The sequence below is a fragment of the Phycomyces blakesleeanus genome, assembly GCF_001638985.1.
Source record: "Phycomyces blakesleeanus NRRL 1555(-) unplaced genomic scaffold PHYBLscaffold_2, whole genome shotgun sequence".
Lineage (NCBI taxonomy): Eukaryota > Fungi > Mucoromycota > Mucoromycetes > Mucorales > Phycomycetaceae > Phycomyces > Phycomyces blakesleeanus.
This window is the reverse complement of record NW_017265135.1, coordinates 1,272,829-1,293,959: the sequence shown is the minus strand read 5'-3', so window position 1 is coordinate 1,293,959 and position 21,131 is coordinate 1,272,829. Positions and strand designations below refer to the sequence as shown.

The window sequence follows — 21,131 nt, the reverse complement described above, 5'->3', positions numbered from 1 at the left end:
CTTTATACTTAATAGCGTTGAGATTTGTATAGACTTAATCACTACAATTAGGCAATGACATAGATGATACAAATATAAACTCAGGAACAGAAGCTAAAACATTGCGTAATAGCTGTTATTAGAACTACAGTAGCCCAATAATAATATTGGTTGGACCAATAGATTAAACTCATTTATATGAAACTAATAATAGACAATAGAAAATTTTTTCGGCCTTTATCTTTCTTTCACAACAATCCTTTTTCTCAGGTAAACCAAACTTTCAACATGAATAACACAGATAACAATTCCATCTCTTTGCTACACGCCATGTACAATGAGATACTATCTTTGAAGGCAGGCCAAGAAAAGGCCAAACTTGAAATGAAGGCACAGATCGAAGAGTTGAAGCTCGAAATGAAGACGAGCATCGAAGATTTGAATTTGGAGATTACTGCTCTCCAGAGCCAACTGGAGAATACAAACATTTCCAACCAACACACTTCGCCTTCTGTCTCTGCCATTGTAAGACAAAAAATAAAACGAGTTGAATATATATTAATATGTCATTTAATAGTCTAGTGCTAATACCATCCGCAAACCGGTGAGCATATTCCGTGAAATAACTTTAAAGCATATCTTCAAGATGATAAGTGAAGACCTTGGCATTGAAGTAACAAGTAACGAAAAGGCCACACTCAATATGTGTACAAAGCTTATATGTGATGATATGGCTGCCCATCCTTCAGTGATCGCTCTTGGTCCTAATCCTAGCTGGGGGTCTATACCAGTAGCACTTAAGAAAGAAATGTGTGCCAGGCACGCAAATATAATGAAGGATTCTGGTATAGACTTCACTAGATGTCTCGGAAACTGGGCATCAACTGCAAGAGTTGCACATCTCTGGAGGGACCGCCATAAAAGATTACAGTCTCATAAGTAATCCAGTGTAGTGGAATTGAATAGGATATTTTACTATGAAAACCTAGAATATTAAATAGTAAATAGCCAATAAAATGTATCTATAGATTTTTTTATGCTTTAACAGCCAATAAAATAAACAATATTATTTATTTTTCTGTCATAATAACCAGTAAAATGAGCAATATGATTTTTTTTCTGTCATAACAACCAATAAAAATGATTAATAAAAATGATCTTCTATTGTAATAACCAATAAAAATTTGTATTTATTAAAATGATCAAACACTTACATGTATATTATCCAATAAAAAACTGTTTTCATAAAAGTAATATTAAAAAAAAATTACTAGTGTCCAATAGAATTCCTTTCTAAGCTAAAATATTAAAGTAATAAATGACATTTAAGAGAGTACCCAATAAAAGTAATCGATTATATAATATACTTTATACAATAAAGAATGAAACGCTGTCCAATAGAAGAGCCAACAAAGGAGAATCAGAAAGCGGAGATCTGTAATATGTATTTAAACTCCAGGGGGGCAAAGTGGATATTTGGCAAAAAACCGCCACAAAGCCGCCTTGTCAAACCGCCATAAAGCAGCCATAAAACCCCACTTTTTTTTCCCGTAGTGCAGCTGCAGCATTGGGAATAAGCATTTTAAAGATATATATATAAGTTTAATGTTTTGTTTAACAAAGTAAGAACAAGAGAAAAAGGTCTGAATCCAGAGATTTTTGCCAACAGATAAATTTTCATAAAATCTGTCAGAATTTTTTATTTTTGACTGGGTTTTACTAATATTTTTTTTTGGTAATCTTAAATTTATCACAACTCAACACCTTCTCTAATATAGTTCCCAACATTTGAAAAAATATTTGAAAGTTCTGAATACATAAAGATTGCTATTATTTATTATTCAAAGTTGAATAGGAGTTTCTGGAATTCAAACTCAGATAGTCAATAAATGTGCCAACCTTTAAAAAATGAACAAGTAGTCATCCTCTCTAGTAATAATAGAAGATCTAAAAGCATAAAAAAATAAATAAAAAAAATAGAATCATATTGAAAATAAAAAAATTAACAGAAATAAAGTATATAAAAGAAAAGAAATAACTCATAAAATATAAAACTAATTGCTTTTTTCTGTTATATACTCCCACTAAGGTTTCTTCTAAATATGAAAATTTCTTGTCTAAACCAATTTTTCTATTGGCTTAGAGTATGAATTGAGATTAAACATAGAAAGCTACAGATTTGGGGGAGCAGAATAATGAGACTTGTGCCAAAAAAGAATTAAAAGTATTTTTTGAGTTACTTAATTGAATTGCAGACAGAAAAAAACTTTAAAATGGGGAGAGAAAAAAAGATTGTTTTGAAGGAGAAGATTTTATTGGTTGATATTTTTTTGTTGAGAAAAGTGTTTTATTTGACAAGTTGTTTTTTAGTTTATATTGGAAATGTTTACCAATATCCAACAAAACATGCCAAACTTTGCAACATTAAGCAGCCTGCGGCTACTATTAGATATAAGAGTTAAATGCATGTCAATGTCCTGGGCCACAATTACTTCATTCTTATCAAACTCATAACTAGTTCTGTAATATATAACTTTAATATTGTCATAACTATCAGTTACTATATTACATGAGTAGACTGTATTGACATTAAAGCTAGATATCATTTGATATTCTTGCATAATACACATTTTTCTCACTAGCTTTCCTCTCCCATCTCTGAGAGTTTCGATAGAAATCTTACCAAGAAACCATCTATTATCTTTCTGAAAGACATCTGCCAATTTATCACGCAAATTAGAAATCAATATGTCAGAGTTTTTGCTGTTTGCACGGGAGCCAAAGAAATGAAGATTGAATTTTGAGAAGTCAATAGGAGCTTGTTTGACAAAGTCACCAACACTCAATCTCACAGGCCGTATATTATTGCCAATATGTTTCTCTACAATGTAAGAGCCTCTATTGCAAAGGTGACGGCAGATAAATTGCTTTACAAATTTTTTAGCAACATCTCTGGAAGTTGCTTGGCAGTTTGTTTTAAACAAATGTTCGCAAATGAATTTGCTAAATTGCTCGCTGTTTTCTGTTTTGTACTGTAAGACGGAGCTAAAGCAAAACATATCTTTGGTAAGGTGGTGTAAGAGATGAAGCTTTGATTTAAAGCTGAAGTCTTGCTGTTGGAAAGTCTTGGGATTAGATACAATAAAAGTGTTCAGCACTAGAAACACTCTTGCAACTTTGTCAACAGCACTTCTAATCTTCAAAAGATTGTTATCAAAGCCTTTATGGACTCCACAAATGTAAATCAAAGATGCCAATCTGGAAACTGCATGGAAAGATGTGATAATAAATGTCAGATTACTATCTCTGCCAAAAAGCTTGCTTATGACACTGGATAAGATCTGTATCAATTGCTTGAAATCACGTCCCACAAAAGAGCCAGAGTGATGAAGCTGATTGGAAAATGTCTGATTGTAACTCTTATAGGATCGATAAGGGGACAGTTCATGTTGCAGACTATCCTTCTGAATGGCTGTCAAGACGGGCTGCTTTCATAAGAAGATGACCAAATACTTAATTAATCCAAGTGGAATTGTATGGAGAATCTCAATTGGTATGTCTTTGGTTGGATCAAAAGCTTTGAGTCTAAGGAACTCTTTGCTTCCATTCTTCACATAGCTCAAGCTTTGCTCACTTTTGTATATATTAGATTGTTTATCAGATGAAGCAAAAGCGGAAAGAAAAGTCTTTGATCGTTGGGGCCAGTCATAGAGAGCAACATGAGAAAAACAGGTGATGCCCTTTACATGTTTCCAATCCAGACAAGGAGAAAGAATTAAATATTTTCTGCAAAATCGTCTTGAGGCTGTTTTCTTGTGCATCGCAAGCTGAGATTGGCAAGGATTGTCACCCATAAAGAGAAGCAAAGGAGCCACTACCAGGACATGTTTGCCAAGATCATCGGAATACATTTGGATACCTTTCTGTAAGGTAACGAGATTGTCAACAAGTGGTCTCAGCATATCAACAGCATTGAGAACATGGTTACATGTGCAAACAAATAAAGTGTTCTCCCATTTGTTTTGCTCTTCAAGGGTCATCACAGCAAAGTATATCAAAAAGCTGTAATACACATTGTATTGCTTTGAATCATTCCCAGAGGTATCATCAGAATACATGTTTATTGGGAAAATAATGACTTTAATTAAGCTGGATCCAGAAAGTCTTCTCTTAAATCGTTCAACAATAGTAGCATTGGTCTATAGGCAAAGTTGGACACCAACAAGAACACGATTGACAATCTCAGTTGGAGATGAAGAGACTGATAAGCCAAATCCAAGGAAAAGGTTACTGTCTTTTTGAACAACTGATAGAAATGTATTTACATTAATTTTGTACTTTGGAATGGATACAGCAAAATTTGTGTAGTTTTCACACAACTAGAAGTACAAGTTATCAGGATGATTGAGCATAGGTTCATGGCCACCATATATCTTGTAAGCATTGGCGTATGTGGATCTATTTTTTGTAAAAAATTTCTTTAAAAGAAACTGGTCCAGAGATCCTTGTATTTCTACAACATCACCTACCCAATAATCTGATCCCTGGATTGTGAGCATGGGATGTTGAAGAAGTGGACTTTCTATCCATTTGTCCCCTTGGTTGAGGTGCAGCCTCTGGTTCTCTGTAAAGTCTGGCAGTGCAGAGAGTTGCAACGTTTTTCCAGAGCATGCCATCATATTCTTGATATATTCAGATGGCATGTTAATCGAAAATTTATGTACCTCGGATTTTTGATTTGTACTCTTGGCTGTAGAGGTCTTAAAAACCAGGACATTGTTTTTTGCTCTCAGGTGAAAATTTATTACTGCGTCTGGCTTTGAAAATTCTATTCGTTTTCTAGCACTTTTATGTACCTCCAAGAGCATCTCCATTGCATACATTATTTTTTTTATTAATCTTTCAGAAGCCAGATCTTCATCACCATGAAATAATACATGTAGAATGAATTCTGCCTTTGACTTGAAAGGACTGATATCGCTAGGAAGTATAAAAATATCTTCTATGCTCTGGTGAGAAGATTTACTGACTGTAACTCCAGCAGCATAATCATTCATGCTTGTTGAAAAAGACTCGAGGACTCTCATATGTGTTTCCATATGAATAGCACTATCCGTTATTTTATTGTCTGCATCTGAAGTCTTGGCTTCACTTTAGTTTGTTCTTTCTTCAAACAAAATGAAATCAACATGGGCATCACTAAAAGAAATTTATGGTTAGTACTTAATTCACTGTACATTTAGGCTTAGTTACTTACGTCAACCTAGGATTATTCTCATATTGATCCTCTTCATCAGAGGAGCAACTGTCGTAATAATCCATGTGATTTTCTATGACTATCTCCAATTCAGTAAATCCGCTCTCTATCTTCCCATTATTCTCCAAGTCAACAGATACAGCTGTAGAGGAATCCTTGTGTAATGTAATCCTAACATTCAAATAGAATCAGAATTAATATTGTCTATTTATAAGATTGTAATGCAGTTATTAACTTCTTTCTTAAAAGAACATTGCTATATTCCTCAGCACTCTTCAGGATGATACTTATTAAGATGTTTCTTAAAGCCAACTAAAGAAGTATACACTGTCAAAATTTGGCAAAGATTACATTGATATTTTTTCTCAGCCTTCTTTCTATTTCCTTTGGTAAGGTAAACATTCTTCTTTGTAGTGTATTTAGGTGCCATTGTTTTGATTTAATAGTCTTTGTAAACTTAGAGAAACAAAAGACTAGGAACATGTTAATTCAAGTTGCACGATTATGCATAAGTCAACATGACTGCTAAAAATCAAAACAACAACAAAAAATGCAACAAAATTTCTTTTCATTACTAATTTCTTTCTCCTGTATTCTTTTTTATTCTCTGGTAAAAGGTAAGTTTTATATCCATTCTAACAAAAACAATATATTTCAAGAAGCAGAATATATCCAAGTAAGTACAATCTGTGATTTGTACTTCATCAACTCATTTCTGATTGACACTGTGATTAGATCCAACCAACATATATTGAAATCCCAAAAGACTTTATTAATAATAGAGATGAATAAATATATTTATATTTGACTGTACAAGGTATGTATCCAAACTACGATAAAACAAAACTTATTTCTTCTTTATACTAACTCCTTTTTTATTTCTTTAGGTAAGTTGATCTTAACAGATGGTCTTGTCATTTTAAGTATAAAAGGTAAAGTCAGACTATGAGATCATTAAATAATTCTTGCTAATATTTTTTTATGTAGCTACTTGCTCTCTTTCTATACAAGATATTATTCTCAAGAGGCTATTATCAGCAAGATGCTACTGTTTAGTAGAGGATGCTAGTATAGAATGCCTGCTAGTATAGAAAAGCAGCCTAGTAAACCAGATGCATATTTGCAGTGATTTTTTTGAAACAAATAAAAATATATATTTTAAAAAACGCAAATTATTTTTCCAATATATTCTCCCCCCCCCCATTTTTCTATAAAAGAATTCTATAAATAAAAATTGTCGCATAGTTTCTTTCTAGGAAGATCCCCCTCTAAACTTGTCAGAGATTCTCAATAAGACATGTACTATCTAAACTATTTTTTTTTCTTTCTTGTTGCTAAGATTAAAAAAACCTCAGTAGATGTGTAGTAGTTACAGCTTCTTTAGTGTTTTCCATAACATTTCTTGGTCTACTTTTAACTTCTCTAACACAGACAGTGCGTATTTAATTTTGCTTCACACTTCTTCTATATCACACCCAAAGATTTTTGACCTGTTTATGGTAATTTCTTTAGCCAAATTTTGAGTTAAGGGTGCTTATTGGCTGTAATAAGGTTCAAGCTCAAAAATAAAAAAATACGTAGAAGTTTTGAGTTTCAGACAGTTACTCAAACAAAAATATCTATTTCAATTGGCTGATTACTTGTAAATAAATAAATAAAAATAAGAAAAACAGAAGAAAAAAGGGTCTTAGACTATTTTGGGTAGATTTTGTGCAAAAATATTTTATATGCGACTGAGCAAAAGAGAATAAACCATTTTGTGACAGAAAAAATAAAAAAAAGAAGTTTTGTGACAGAGAAAAAGAAAAAAATATATTTTGCGACAGAGCAAATGCAAAAAAAGAAAAATGAGAGATTTTATTGGCTTAGGATTTTCAGAATTGACCAAAGACTTTCATACTTGCAAAGGCCAGCAGCCAAGATATTCATGGTGATAAGACTTTTCTTGGAATAAGCTTTCTAGTTTCTTATTTTATAGTTTTTTTCCTTCTCATCTGTTTGTAATATCAATTTCTTAGTACTTTGCACCATATCAGACCAATACCTACAAAAATATTTGTAAAGACCATGATTATTCCCACTCATTGTAGAATTTGTTGTATTGTAGAAAAAAATACTAAGTTAATAAAAACCAAGAAAAAAACTTTAAGTCCCCAAAAAAAAACCCAACTGACGTCATGCACTTGACATTTTAACTGAAGGATTAGTATATTTCTTTTATTTCTTTTTTCTTTCTTTTCATTTTTATTTCAAGTAAGTACTAATAAATATAATATGTATCTACTTTGTTATTAGAAGCCCTTTTTACTTTAAAACAAGATATTTTTCTTAACAGAGTACATTTATAGGTTTATAAAGCCTTTACTAATACTTTTGTTTTCTAGATTATGGTCATTTTGAGTAGCTCCATTGTGTTCTTTAGCGAAGATAAATATCTATCTTAATAGCTTGAGTTTGTTTTTCTATTATTAACTTTGTGCTTCTTTTTGCTTTAGATAAGTCATAGTAGAATCTATTCTTTATTGCTTTCAAGAGGTAAGATTTCAATGTTTGAACATGTCCCATTTTATTATTAATATTAATCTTTGTCTTCATTTCTATAGTTTTTGATATTCTCCATCTGTTGCTGTTTCTTTACTGCCTCTGTTCCCATCGTAGTAAACAGTCGTTACTACTACAATTTTTGGGCTATTACATAGTTTTTTCTTATATTGTTTACATTATTATTTAGTATTGCAAGAGTATTTTTGTTCTAATTTTTAGTTCTGCACTTTTTTGCGCTTTTTTGTTTCTCAATTTATTTCTCAAATAAAAATTTCAAACCTTTTCAGACCAGATTTTATGTAATACAGATTTTACAAATGAGGAACCTTTTTTGGCTATTTCACAAAATGGGGGGAGGGAGTTGGGGGGTCCTCACGGCTGCTGTGTATTCTATATAAGGAAGGTTTGTTGGCCAACTTGACTACTGTTTATAGAATAGTGTGTTATTCCAAAAACAATCTTAAGGTTTACAAAAAAATCTTTGGGTGTGATATACAGTCCAAGCTCGATTTAGTAATACTTTTGGGAGAAGCCAAAATGTATTACTATTACTTGTTGTGAATGAGTATTGATTACTGCTGAATCTGAGAGTAAGACTGAAGGATAAAATAATATCCTCAGCTATTCCAGTCAAACGGATCTCCCTTTATGATATTATCTAATACACAGATCATCATACACATAATTGATTATTTATTATTATCACCATGACATGGGATATACAAATACATATATATTATATATATGGCATCATTATATTTCATCTACATATTTCTTTTATTATACAAATACTTAATTGAGAGACTACAACTACAACTATCTAATATTATGAAACATTACCCGAGTATCTGGGTCGGAATACTAAAATATTACCAATAGCATAAATGCTCTTCTTTACCAAAACTCTTGGACTGATCTGACTGGAGAAGTATCATATCAATTGGTCTTTCCAGATCTTTCCAGAAGAACAATACTCCTGGAAGATGACTCATCGTGATAAAGATTACTTAAGCACACACTGAATTACAAATTAGAAAAACATATAAATATCAGTAGATAGTTCCGTGTAGAAAGACAATCGAATTTTATCATTCTTTACTTTTCTTTTGAAATAAGCAACCTACACAAGTTCTCATGAATTCTTTTGTCTATATTATATTTTGCTTTATTTTCTCCCCACAACAAAGATATTATCTACAGTACTAGCTGTAATAACTATTGGGCTGATTACTTAATCGTTTAAATATATTTTATACTGACAAGATGATAGCTACTACGCTATCCCAATATGAATATGCTCTTATATGTGATAAATCCAACATCCGAGTGTCTGGATCACCACACCTATATAGACGACAAGAATGATTAGTGGCTGCAATCTTTAAGAGTTGTTTCCAATAACTTACCTTTGATAATGATGATAATGAATAAACTTAGAGTAAGACATAAATTTGTTTTTGTTAATATTCATATTGTATAGACTACTCTTAATGTCAACACACGTACCTTTATAAGCTTAAAAAATTGTTGGATCTTATACTATTTCGAGATTAAATGTGATTAGTAAATGCCAATTAAAATAAATGATCTTTTATATTGTTTTTTAGAAGCCGTCATTTATAACATACCATAGATTTTCGCAAGAAGAACATGTTATTGTATACTAGCATTAAAAGTTTGATTAGTAACTTGATCGTGTTAAAAAAATACAGAGTAAAGAATGTTTTGGTTTTTTTTTTATTTTTTCTTGGTTTTTTAAAATCTCAGCAAAATAATGCAATTTAATTGGTTTGTTCACAAAATAGACACATTGTAACTTGAACAAAATTAAGGGGTACACGTTAATTCTATCTATCTTTTTGTCTTTACTTCCTTTACATTACAAACAATAATGAACAGAGTAACAAAAAAACTTGTCCCAGGAAGAGTATCAGTACCTACTCCAAGAATTCCGGGCCAACTCAACTTCAGTCTTGTTGACATTGGCAAGTCTTGCTCACTTTGTGAGAAGACCTTTAAAGATCACTGGAATCTTAAAAGACATTTGCAAAGATGCCATGACATAATGGAAATGGTTGCAGATGATATGAGCATAGTCCAGGAGACCAAATATCAAGATATACAGATGAGCAACAGCCCAAAAAATCTGCTTACACCAAGTGAAAGTGTGGAAGAGGAATCAGACGTTGATAATGAATACTGCAACAGTATCTTAAATTATGACGAGTGTGAAGAAAGTGATGATGGAAGTAGAGTTGACAATAGTGATTTTGATGTTGAGGAAAACACAGAGCCAAACGCAGACATTCCTCTGTTTAACCACATCTTGAACAAGATGTCTGCTTTTGCCAATAACAACGAATCTTCAATAGATGAAGAAGATGAATTCCAGAGTGAAGTGTTTAACTCTACCGCCTGGAACAGATTTATACCAAATACTCATTCATTTAAAGATATCCAGACAATGATTTTGCTCGTACTTGTCAATGGTGATAACGACATGATTTCTTGTAGAATGTTAAAGAAGATATTATTTACTATCAATCTCCTTCTAAAGATCTACAAAGAAGCTATTAGAAAAGATATTTCTTTCAAGTTGCCCCAGTTAGATACACTCTGGAATTACCAGACACGAAAAGGATCGAACATCCCAATTTTCAAATCGAAAAGTTTAGATGTTACTCTCTCTGATAGCACAAAAGTCACCCCATTCCTTAACTTGTCTTCTGAGCACATCAAACTCCTTGCTGCCAATCCTATAAAGTCAAAATCAATCTTTTCTTTACCTGATTGCACGCCAAACCAATCTGTCTGTCTTCAACAAGGAGAAAAATGGAGAACAAATACATACTTCCAACAGCCCATGTTTACCCATAACAACATTGATTTCTGGTCTGGTGACATTGTTCTGTTAAAAGATTGCTCGCCTAACACTCGCTTTCTGGTGGAATCTTTCCATACAATGGATATATCTAATGTTTTCTCTCGTGGATATATTGTTTGAACTCCAAAAGATGGTTGTAGCATTGGCATCGAAATCAATCATACTGACATAAATATTGAATCATTTCTCTCTGTTGACACAACCCCATTAAACACCTCCTTATGTTGCAGCATCTCTCCTGACACAATTATCTCGCTCATTCCAACTCATCATAAATTACTTGAAGAAGAACATTTTCTGAAGAGGCTTATATGCGACAGAACTGACCAAGAAAACAACTGAAGAAAATATTACAAGGTAAAGATTGCACCTGTAATTCTTTTCTTGGATGATACTTCTGGAAACACCTCTAAGCAATTTAACCCATACGAGAGCTGGTCAATGAAATGTGCGGCCCTCTCTTTTGAAGAAAGGTGCTCTATAGAGAATATCTTATTTATATCAGCAATTCCAAAGAAGAAAGATGCAAACACTGCCTCGATGTTATCTGAAATTGTTGATGATTTGAAGAAGCTAGAAAACGGCGTGGTAATGTTCTCTGCAGAAGATAATGCATATGTTCTTGTGGTATCTCCTTTAATTTGGATTGAGGCAGATACATCTTGTCACTCAGAGCTTTGCAGTTTAGGTGCGCCCAACTCAACTTACCCTTGTAGAAAGTGCTACATTAAATTGCAAAGTTGAATCCCCAAGTTGAACGAAGTTGAATACTATACTAACAGACATCCAACAAGAACCAAGGGTCATTATATCCAGGCCACTTCTACACCAGACAGAGATACAGTGATCTCTGATATTCCTTACTTTGACAACAAAAACACAGCAGAAGAGTTAAGTTTTAAAAATAAGTCAACAGACAAATTGCTAGAACTTAAAGCATATGACCAGTCAAAAGACACTCCTGCTGAAATATTGCACTACATTCTCCTTGGCATTGCAAAGTATCTTATCACCAATCTGGTTAAAGTTATCTTGAACAAAAACAAAAAAGAACTAGAAGAACTGTTTGATTATGTTAAAGACTACAAAAATTCCAGAGGCATATCAAGAGCGTTTACAAGGTCTCTCACCCATGCCGGTTTGTTTCTTGGTAGAGACTTCAAGGTACTAATCCAAATACTTCTGGTAATCCTGGCCATAAAATTTGCAGATACAGAAGTATTACAGGAAATCACTCCCCTCTTTGTTTGTCTCGGCCGTCTATGCTCTCTAGTATTTGTTCAATCTATCGACAGTCAATACGAGACATATATCAGTGAAGTAGACTCTGCTGTTAGAAGTCTAATTGAAGCCTTACACAAATACGACACTAACTGTAAACATAAAAAACATGCATTCTATACGTCCAAGCCAAAAGTCCATCTGTTGACCCATCTACCTGAAGATTTACAAAGATTTGGGCCTGCTCTTAACTACAAGACCAAAAAGGGAGAGCAGTTCAACAAACACATTTGTGAACACTTGTTTCATACAAACCGTATGAACACATCAAAAGATATATGTCTCAAATTTGGTAAACAATATATGACAAGTCATATTATTGATGGTGGTTCATGGATAGACAAGAATGGTTTAAGGGAAACCCGTGGAAAAGCTATTGCTGAATACATGCAACAAAACTCTGATGGGAAATTCCATGAAACTTTGCTCGGTGGGTCCAGAGAATTTGCAGACAACAATGGTACAGGTTTGACCCCTGGAAGGATATTAAAAGACAATACATTTGCTCTATTTAGACAAAGCAATGGACATATCATCATTGGAATGGTGCTTTTTTCTAAAGTATACCATTTGTATATCAAGTATCCATCCGCACATGCTGTTAACAACAATTATTGTCTAGCACTCAAATATGCTGATGATATATACACACTACTAGATGAATTGAAGGTTGTTTGTCTATTAGACATGCATCTGAAAGTTGGCTGTAAATATGTTGTTAACCTCAACAAATTTGGTTCATACTGATCCTTCCTTTATTCCTTTTATTAATTTTTTATATCTTTTTTTTTATCTCAATAAAACATTCCAATTTATTTAAGTCATTTTTTAGTTCTCTTCTATTACACTAGAAATACATTTGTAGATGTCTGTACTGCAAGCATTCCCTTATAAAGAACACAAGTTTTGATTTATAAGTATAAAAGAAAATTACACGAGGGATATATTTAGTAAGCCAATAAGATAACATGCGTTTTCAATTTCCTAATTGGATATCAAATTTCATCCATGGTGATACAGGATTTCCACTCCAAAAGTTATTTTTTTTTTCAAACTATATATTTTGCAAAATCAAAACTTTCATTTTGTGCTCCGACTATATATGAAAAAAATAAATTAATTAATGCGGATAGAAAGAAATTTAAAGCAAATTAATAAAGAGCATGAAGAATGCTAATATGTGCAATAAAGTATTTAAAGAATGTCTACACTGTTTATTAAAAACAATATAAGAAAACATGCAATGTCAATATATTGTTATAAGAAAAGTATATAATGCTAAGTTTGTAATATGGTTTTGAGAACTGTCTTTATCTATTATCTTTTTCTATACTCAAATCCTCCAACATGAACCCCAATCAAATCGCTATTGTTAAGAGAAGAAAGAGAAATGGACCACAAAAGGTTCTTCCAATCCACATCAAGAACATGATTGTGGAGAAATGTTATATAGAAGAGTCCATGACCCGAGCCGAAGCAGCCAGGGTATTTGGTGTCTCATAGGTATCGATTAACAACATCATCACCAAGTTTGAGAGGGATGCTACTGTAGAGTCCAAGAAGCGAGGCGGCTTGCGCGCAGAAAGTCTTAAGATAACTGATGAGCATTCGAAGTTCATTCAAGACCTCTTGGACGAATGCTGCATCTTGACTCTTGGTCAAATGAGAGAGGAACTGTTTAGAAAATTTCCAGAGCTTCAAGAGCAGAACTTGAGCATCAGTGGCTTACATAAGCACATTATCAACAACATTGAGTTCACATTGAAGAGAACCAAGCCAGTTGAGGAAAAAAGAAATGACCCGAAGACTATTGAGCTGAGAAAAGTATACGTAAACAGTATGCACACGAATGGTTTATCGTATAAAACCAATTGCATTTTTGTGGACGAAGCAGGCTTTAATGCAAACCTGATCAGAGGACAAGGGTGGTCCAAGAAAGGCAAGACCAGCATTGTGAAGACGAAGTTGAAAAGGGGACTAAACATCTCAATTCTTGCCGGTATTTCTTACCAAGGTGTTGAGAGTGTGCAGGCGAAGTTGACCCCTGGTGGCATGACAGGACCAATTTTCGTTGAATTTGTAAAGACGATTATGGATTCACTCGACCACAGTAATGCTGCCCCTCACAACTTCATTATGGATAATGCCTCGATCCATAGATCCCATCTTGTCACTGAATTGTTTGCTAATTCACGACACCACCTACACTTTCTCCCCCCATACTCTCCTTTCCTAAACCCAATTGAAGAGTGCTTCTCCAAACTCAAAACACTGGTCAAGAGAAAGTCCGGGTTGGTATGTGGTCAATTCTTGGAGTATATTGCTGAGTGCTCCCGCCATATTGCTATGGAAAACTGCCAAGGCTGGGTTGATCATAGCATTAGCTTCTTCCCCCAATGTACAAATAGCCAAGAAATAAATTGATTTTTTTTTATATATAGTCGGAGCACAAAATGAAAGTTTTGATTTTGCAAAATATATAGTTTGAAAAAAAAATATAACTTTTGGAGTGGAAATCCTGTATTGCAGATTTGCTCTATGTGACTGTGAATAAAAGTGTTGAAAAAAATATTACTAAATTGCAATTATTACTAAATCAAATATTACTAAATTGAGCTTTGACTGTATTTAGAAAAGCTAAACAATTTTCTTTCTTCTGAGCAGCAATGTTTTCTCTGCTGATTTGGTTCAGATAATGAGCTTCTTGTGCTGCTGCAAAATTGAATCTGATTACTTTAATGGAATTCTGTATTGCTATCTTTATAGTCAAAAATTATTCAGCTTGGATTGTCAAACCAAGCTCAATTACATCTGTGGTTCTAGATGAAGCTTTCAGAAGCTCAGCCTGAAATTATGGAGTTATCTGTCTATGACTTGCTACTCTATTTGGATCTAGTATTTATATTGATGCTGATGTTTTTTCTTGTTATAGCACTAGTACTGGTTGTTGTATTCATGCTGGCTCTTGTGTCTGTGCTAGTTCTGAAGCTAATTCTAGCAGTTCTGAAACTTAAGATGAAATATCTGCTTGACTTTCTATTGCTTCTATTGGTACTATATTGGTTATCTCAATAGCAGTAACTGTGTATAATGTTCTATTTTCATTGATATCATATCCATCAGATTTCTCAGAGCACTATCAACAATAGTATCTAACTTGTGAAGTGCAGGTGGCCAAAAGCTTAGATCACACAAGATTATATCCTTCATATTGTCATAAAATGAATACCTTTCTTGAGGAAAAGCACTGTCAGAACCTGTTCTTGTTGTATCTACAACAACTCTTTGGAAATATCTCTTTATCTTCTGGAATTTGTCTCTTACGTATTTGACAGTTCTGAATCTCTCTGCAAATTTTGAGCATGGAAAAGCTCTTGCATGCTGCAATACCACAGGACTTCTGCAAAATAAATTGTGAAAGATTGCCTACAATCTGTTCTTTCTAGTGTTATCAGATGTCCAGTATTTTGAGTGAAATATTTTTTATCATCAGTCTAAGAAGAACCCTCACTGCATCATTGCTCTAAGAATTTGATCATTCTACACCTGTGGTTGTTGCCTTTGTAGTCTGCGTATTCTGCATAGTCTGCGTAGTCACTCCATCTTCATCCTGTTGCTCAATGTTCTCAGTTGTATTGCTTGTTATGTTAATGTGAAAGACATGTGTCTCATATCCAGCGGGGTTCATGTTTGTTAAGTTGAGAAGTTTTTAGATAGAAGATAAGTTTGTAAAGACAAGAATACAAAAAGATGTTACTACTTATATAGCTACAGGCAAAGAATTTTATTTTCAAAGATATGATTTTGGAATTTACTTATATACTTAATTACACATACACAAAGACCTGAATATGATATGTTCATTGAATGTGTTATATTTAGATACTTAAAATAATAAAAGTAAGTGCTTTATATCAGGGTTTATTATCAGCTTTATAGAATACGGGCATTGCTTAGAGAAAAAATATAAGAAAACATATAGATATTTGGTTCGAGGAGATATTTTCAAGTGCACATGTTTAAATCTATGGGCAAAAAATTGTGGGTTTTTTTAGTAAGCCAAATATAGTGTTAAAATGGTCTCTAAAATAACGTCAAATCTTCTTTGGAACATTTGGAATTTATTTAGCAAGCCCTTTTAAGGCCAGCAAATGTTTAGAGCCAAATTACGTTTTTAGAACAAATTGAAAATTATATAAAACCTATCACATAAAGTAATTTAATAGCTAAATTTGCAATTATTCACTTTTTTTCTATTCTTAAATAATTTGGCTCGTATGCTGGAGAAGATCATTATTGTAAATACTTATTAGTCTTATTGCTTTACTATAAATAAAATAAATAAATTATTTATTTGCTACTGAGATAATAGCTGTTTTACTATAATAATAGGAATATGTTCTTAGATATAATAAATCCAACAACCAAGTATCTGGATCAGTATAATTCTGATTGTTATTCAGCATTTATTTTATAATTACTTACTAAAATATCTTGTCTATTTTTATTTTTTTGTTAATGATTTGTTTTATTTTGGCTATAAAAAATGAGCTTCATAAAGTATAGTCGTTTAGTATATAGAATTTTTGGAGCCAAATGAGCTTTTTTTACAAACTTTTGGCTTTTGGTGAAAGTTAAATGGGCAAAGTTCAAGTATTGAAATGGTGATATAAGACTGAATTTAGAATGACATCAATTCCTGAGGGTAGCTCTCTACCTTGTCATGATTGAGAGTCACAAATGTACTGCTTGCAGCAGTAAAGGACTACTGCAAGTAGGTATATACATCTGCATAAAAACATTCTTCTTCTTATATCTGTCTATATCTCTATCCATAGTTCTCTCATATAAATAGCTTCAAATTCTCTTGAATAAACATCATCTTTTACAAGCTCAACTTCTCTTTATTTCTTTTTTGTATTCAATTTAATTGCCTAAGCAGTACTATCTTATCTCAAGCTCCACTTATATTATAATCTCTTAGTTACTCTTCTACTCAAACACAACTCAAGCACCTAAAAACAAAGCCACCAATATTAATAAAATGTCAGAATTCAGAATACTATCTGCCAATAAACACAACAAAAAGACTGTCAAGTGATCTGGGTGCCCATAGCTCACCAGGTCTATACACATTCGTAATCTTATTATTGAAAAGAGTGCAAATCATTTGAAGACTCCCACTCAGATTTCCTGAAAGCTTGATATTCCCAGATAGACAGTCTGTGGAATTATAAATAGATTTGAAAAGATGGAAACAATCAAATACTAGTTATTAGGTAGTGACCTTAGAAATATCATTCAAGACCATCATCAACAATTTATTATCAAGGCTGTCAATGAAAACAACACCATTACCCTAGAGGAATTAAAGATTCTACTTTTGGAAGAGTTTGACAACATTCAGAGCATCAGTGCATCCACTCTGTACAACTTTCTAAATAATGTTAAAAGGATTACACTGATGAGATCGACTCCAATAGAAAAGAAGAGAAACGATAAAGAGACTCATCACAAAAGAAAAGATTTTATATCAAGCTTTTAATCTGAGGGGATTTTGTACAATCATAATTGTATTTTTATCAATAAGGCAGATTTTAATATCAATATGATTAATGGCCATGCTCAATCAAAAGCTGGCATGCCAGCCTTTGTTAAAACTTAAACCAAGAGAGCAATGAACATGACAATTCTATTTGCTCTTTCAGCAGAAGGCGTTGAATCATGCCATGCAAAGATTATGAAAGGCAGCACTACAGATAAGCACTTAAAGGAGCAATATAAAGCATTTTTTTTATCTATGCCTTTTCTATAAAAGTGGCAACTAAACTTAATGTTTTACAGGCCCAATCTTTAAAGAGTTTGTCTAGCAATTAGTTGAGAAGCTGGATAATGCAAATGCTGGCCCTTATCACTTGGTCATAAATAATGTCAGGATTCACTATAATCTCTCTGTCTGTAACTGGCTGCAAGAAATAAATAAGTACATACTCAAGTTTCTACCTCCATACTCTCCTTTCTTGAATCCTATTGAGGAATGCTTTTCAAAGCTAAAGAACCTTGTCAAAAAGCATTCTTTGGTTAGCAAAGAAACCTTATGTGAGAGAATACAGTCTAGTAGCTATCAAATAATTAAGCAGAATTATGAAAGCTAGATTAGACACTCAATCTTGTTTCATCAAAAATGTTTAGATATGGAAATAAATATTTGATTTTTTTTATTTTTAAATATCACTATTTCGATACTTGAACTTTGCCCATTTAATTTTCACCAAAAGTCAAAAGTTTGCAAAAAAAGCTCATTTGGGTCCAAAAATTCTGTATTTTTTTTTGTAACTAGAGCCCTTATTTTAGAAATTTTGTCAATTCGGAATTGAATAAATTACTATGAATAGTAATTTTTCTTTCAATTCTCTCTTACACTGGTGAATAACATATATCGAACCCTTAAAAATGATCAAAATTCCAAAAGGGAACAAGATTCCAAAAGGGAAAGAGATGTTAATAATTTTCAAGTTACAAAATACTTTCTTTCTAGAAATTATTGGTGTAAAAATAAAAGCAAAATTTAGTGCAATTTTCTATCATTTGCCTGCTTAATTCATCTTTTTTGGTGCATTTTATGCACTCAATTTTTGCACCTAATCAATTTTTATTTTTGCACCAATAACTTCTGGAAAGAGTGTACATCTAAGGTGCTCACGGAATCAGTTATTGATATAAAATTTCCTATTGATTACTTTACTAAACGCCATATTTAGGATAGCGCAAATTACCAAGTATAGGTGCTATTTACGTAATTTTAAGTTGGTGTTGTAATCAGTACTACACTCAAGAGATATGACCTTGTTTGAACATATAACATATTAAAATCAATTGTTTTTCCCATTTCTTGTTAAAGAAGTACAAACTATACTGCTTGGAACAATATATTTTATTTACAGTAATGTATTGTATGCTTCTTTAAAAAATACTAGCTTTAATATATAGAAAAAACCCTAGAAAATGGGATAATATAGTAAAAACAAGATGATTCTTACACGCAGTGTCGATAGGAATTATGGAAATCACCATATATGGGTATTAATTTTTTTTTCCCCTGGTAGAGAGCAGGGGAAAAATTCACGGACTTTAAAGCGAAATAGCCTTTTTTGAATTTTGGAAATCACTATATATGGTGTTTAGTAAAGTAATCAATAGGAAATTTTATATCAATAACTGATTCCGTGAGCACCTCTACTGAAAATAATCAGGGTCGCGAAAAGAAAATCTAAACTACCACCACTCTTTTTTTGGGCTTTCATATTTAAAAAAAAATTGACTACGAGGAGAAAAAATTGTTATTTTAGTATTTGTTTTTACTCATCTAAAACGAGACAAGAATATAAAGCAGGTTACATTCATCTTGGGATATTTGAGATGTTGTTAAATTTTCGATATCACTGATTTTCCGGGTGGTGGCAAGCACCTATTCTTAAATAATTTGGCCCCTATGCTGGAGAGGACCATAATTTTTTTTTGTCTTCAACCAAAAAAGGTAGGCAGAATATCTGAAAATTAATTTTGATTCGCCAAGAAAAAAAATAACATTGTCTGAGTTGGAAATATAAATACGGTATTGGCTCACTCATATCGTTCTGTTCACTGATTCATTTATTTTATTTTATTTTATTTTATATTATATTAATATTATTTTATTAATTCTTTCTTTCTCTCTTTTCTTTTCCCCCTCACTCTCGTCGTCATCATGTCTGTCCAACTTTTTACTTATGAGGAGGTTTCTACCCACAACACTCGTGATGACCTTTATATGATCATCAACAACAAGGTTTACGATATCACCAAGTTTGTTGAAGAGGTAAAAAAAAAAAATGAAAAAAATAACAAATAAATAAGAGAATGTTGGGAAGAAAGAGAGGGAAAGAAATAAGAAAGTGGAGGTTTACTGCTTTATTATCTATTATCTATTATCATTTTTGCATCAGACAAGCTGTTATGTTAATTAAAACACGAACTTTGAAAAAAAAACTAATTCATCATTTAAGCATCCTGGAGGTGAGGAAGTTTTGGTTGATGAAGGTGCCAAGGATGCAACAGCCTCATTCAATGACATTGGTCACTCTCCCGAGGCCAGTGAGATGCTTGAGAAGTACTACATAGGCGATGTTGACCCTTCGGTAAGGATAACGGCCGTTTATTATGATTATTATGATTACTATTATTGCTATTTAAAATAAAAATAAAAATAAAAACAAAAACAAAAACAAAAAAAAATTAACTTTTGTGTGCGTCTTAGTCCGCACCTGTCAAAGGTGGTGCATCCAACAGCAACGGAGAAAAAAGTGTCAGTGCTTCTCCCCAAGGAAAGTAAGTATTTGTAGAATATTATGATATTTGAAGACGTTGGGGGAATTTGGGTGTAAGCTGCTGAACTGGCTAGGCTGTGCTGGACTACACTGGGATTGCGAGTGTGAAGCCCAACGTTTTAATATACTTATACTCAATTCATTACTTTGGTCTTGTATTTCTAGCCCTCTTCGAATTATTATTCCCTTGTCTATTATCCTTGGCTACCTCTATTTCCGCTTCTTTGTAAAGTCAGCATAATTATTATAGCTGTATCTACAAAGTTCATTTTCGTTTTCGTTTTCTTTTCTTTTTTTTTTGGCGTGTATTTATGTATCAAATATATTATGCTCACCTCTTGTTAGATTACCAAGCTGTGGCTGCTATTATTTATTATTTACTTTATTTTGTAAAGGGAATATTGTTTATGTGATTGTGAATATGAGTAAGTGAGTAAGAGAGAGAGAGAAAAGGAGAGAATATTTGCCTCAAGAAGTAATGATGGGATTGGGATGTAAGATAGAGTGTGTACAGTGTATATAGTGTGTGTAGTGTGTGTAGTGCGTTTTCATAAACTATCGTGATCTGACATGTCACTCAATTCTGGCCCATCGTCAAATATGCCTGTGTCGAGAGAAAAATCTTCGTCGCTACATGGTTTTGACTCATCTAGAGGTGGAGCCAGATTTTGCCTTTGGATTCTCTTCTAAAAAATGATATATAAAAGTATGAATATCAGTGTATTGTATTGCAGGTCGGGGGAAATAATCAAAAGAATAATATGGAAAGTATTATTTTTATTATTCTTATTCATATGGTAAATAATTATCTTTGGTTGTC

General features: G+C 32.7%; 6 protein-coding genes across 6 annotated transcripts; 4 read left to right on the top strand and 2 right to left on the bottom strand.

The window, feature by feature from the left end:
- Positions 1–267: 267 nt before the first annotated feature.
- On the top strand, positions 268–922 carry PHYBLDRAFT_162540 (hypothetical protein; the record flags this gene model as incomplete). Its single annotated transcript, XM_018434644.1, has 2 exons — positions 268–504; positions 557–922. The coding sequence occupies 2 exons, from the start codon at positions 268–270 to the stop codon at positions 920–922; spliced, it is 603 nt and encodes a 200-aa protein (XP_018297510.1).
- A 1,423-nt stretch (positions 923–2,345) lies between these two features.
- Positions 2,346–5,666, bottom strand: PHYBLDRAFT_162539 (hypothetical protein; the record flags this gene model as incomplete). Its single annotated transcript, XM_018434643.1, has 6 exons — positions 2,346–3,464; positions 3,486–4,178; positions 4,305–4,358; positions 4,509–5,130; positions 5,237–5,407; positions 5,524–5,666. 6 exons carry the CDS (start codon positions 5,664–5,666, stop codon positions 2,346–2,348), a joined length of 2,802 nt encoding a protein of 933 aa, XP_018297509.1.
- Positions 5,667–9,671: 4,005 nt separating this feature from the next.
- Positions 9,672–12,692, top strand: PHYBLDRAFT_139502 (C2H2-type zinc finger transcription factor; the record flags this gene model as incomplete). Its single annotated transcript, XM_018430237.1, has 3 exons — positions 9,672–10,778; positions 11,022–11,383; positions 11,447–12,692. 3 exons carry the CDS (start codon positions 9,672–9,674, stop codon positions 12,690–12,692), a joined length of 2,715 nt encoding a protein of 904 aa, XP_018297508.1.
- Positions 12,693–14,827: 2,135 nt separating this feature from the next.
- On the bottom strand, positions 14,828–15,633 carry PHYBLDRAFT_58516 (hypothetical protein; the record flags this gene model as incomplete). Its single annotated transcript, XM_018440339.1, has 3 exons — positions 14,828–14,999; positions 15,270–15,387; positions 15,492–15,633. 3 exons carry the CDS (start codon positions 15,631–15,633, stop codon positions 14,828–14,830), a joined length of 432 nt encoding a protein of 143 aa, XP_018297507.1.
- Positions 15,634–16,668: 1,035 nt separating this feature from the next.
- On the top strand, positions 16,669–18,100 carry PHYBLDRAFT_58515 (hypothetical protein; the record flags this gene model as incomplete). Its single annotated transcript, XM_018440338.1, has 3 exons — positions 16,669–16,723; positions 17,225–17,391; positions 17,816–18,100. The coding sequence occupies 3 exons, from the start codon at positions 16,669–16,671 to the stop codon at positions 18,098–18,100; spliced, it is 507 nt and encodes a 168-aa protein (XP_018297506.1).
- A 1,573-nt stretch (positions 18,101–19,673) lies between these two features.
- On the top strand, positions 19,674–20,695 carry PHYBLDRAFT_129935 (hypothetical protein). Its single transcript, XM_018429318.1, has 4 exons — positions 19,674–19,803; positions 19,991–20,122; positions 20,242–20,312; positions 20,477–20,695. The coding sequence occupies exons 1-4, from the start codon at positions 19,693–19,695 to the stop codon at positions 20,550–20,552; spliced, it is 390 nt and encodes a 129-aa protein (XP_018297505.1). The 5' UTR covers positions 19,674–19,692; the 3' UTR covers positions 20,553–20,695.
- Positions 20,696–21,131: the final 436 nt, after the last annotated feature.

Coding starts and splice junctions, on each gene's coding strand:
- PHYBLDRAFT_129935 (XM_018429318.1), top strand. CDS start 19,693: ATGTCTGTCCAACTTTTTACTTATGAGGAGGTTTCTACCCACAACACT. Junction 20,123..20,241: donor TAGGCGATGTTGACCCTTCG/GTAAGGATAACG, acceptor TGTGCGTCTTAG/TCCGCACCTGTCAAAGGTGG. Junction 20,313..20,476: donor AGTGCTTCTCCCCAAGGAAA/GTAAGTATTTGT, acceptor TTGTATTTCTAG/CCCTCTTCGAATTATTATTC.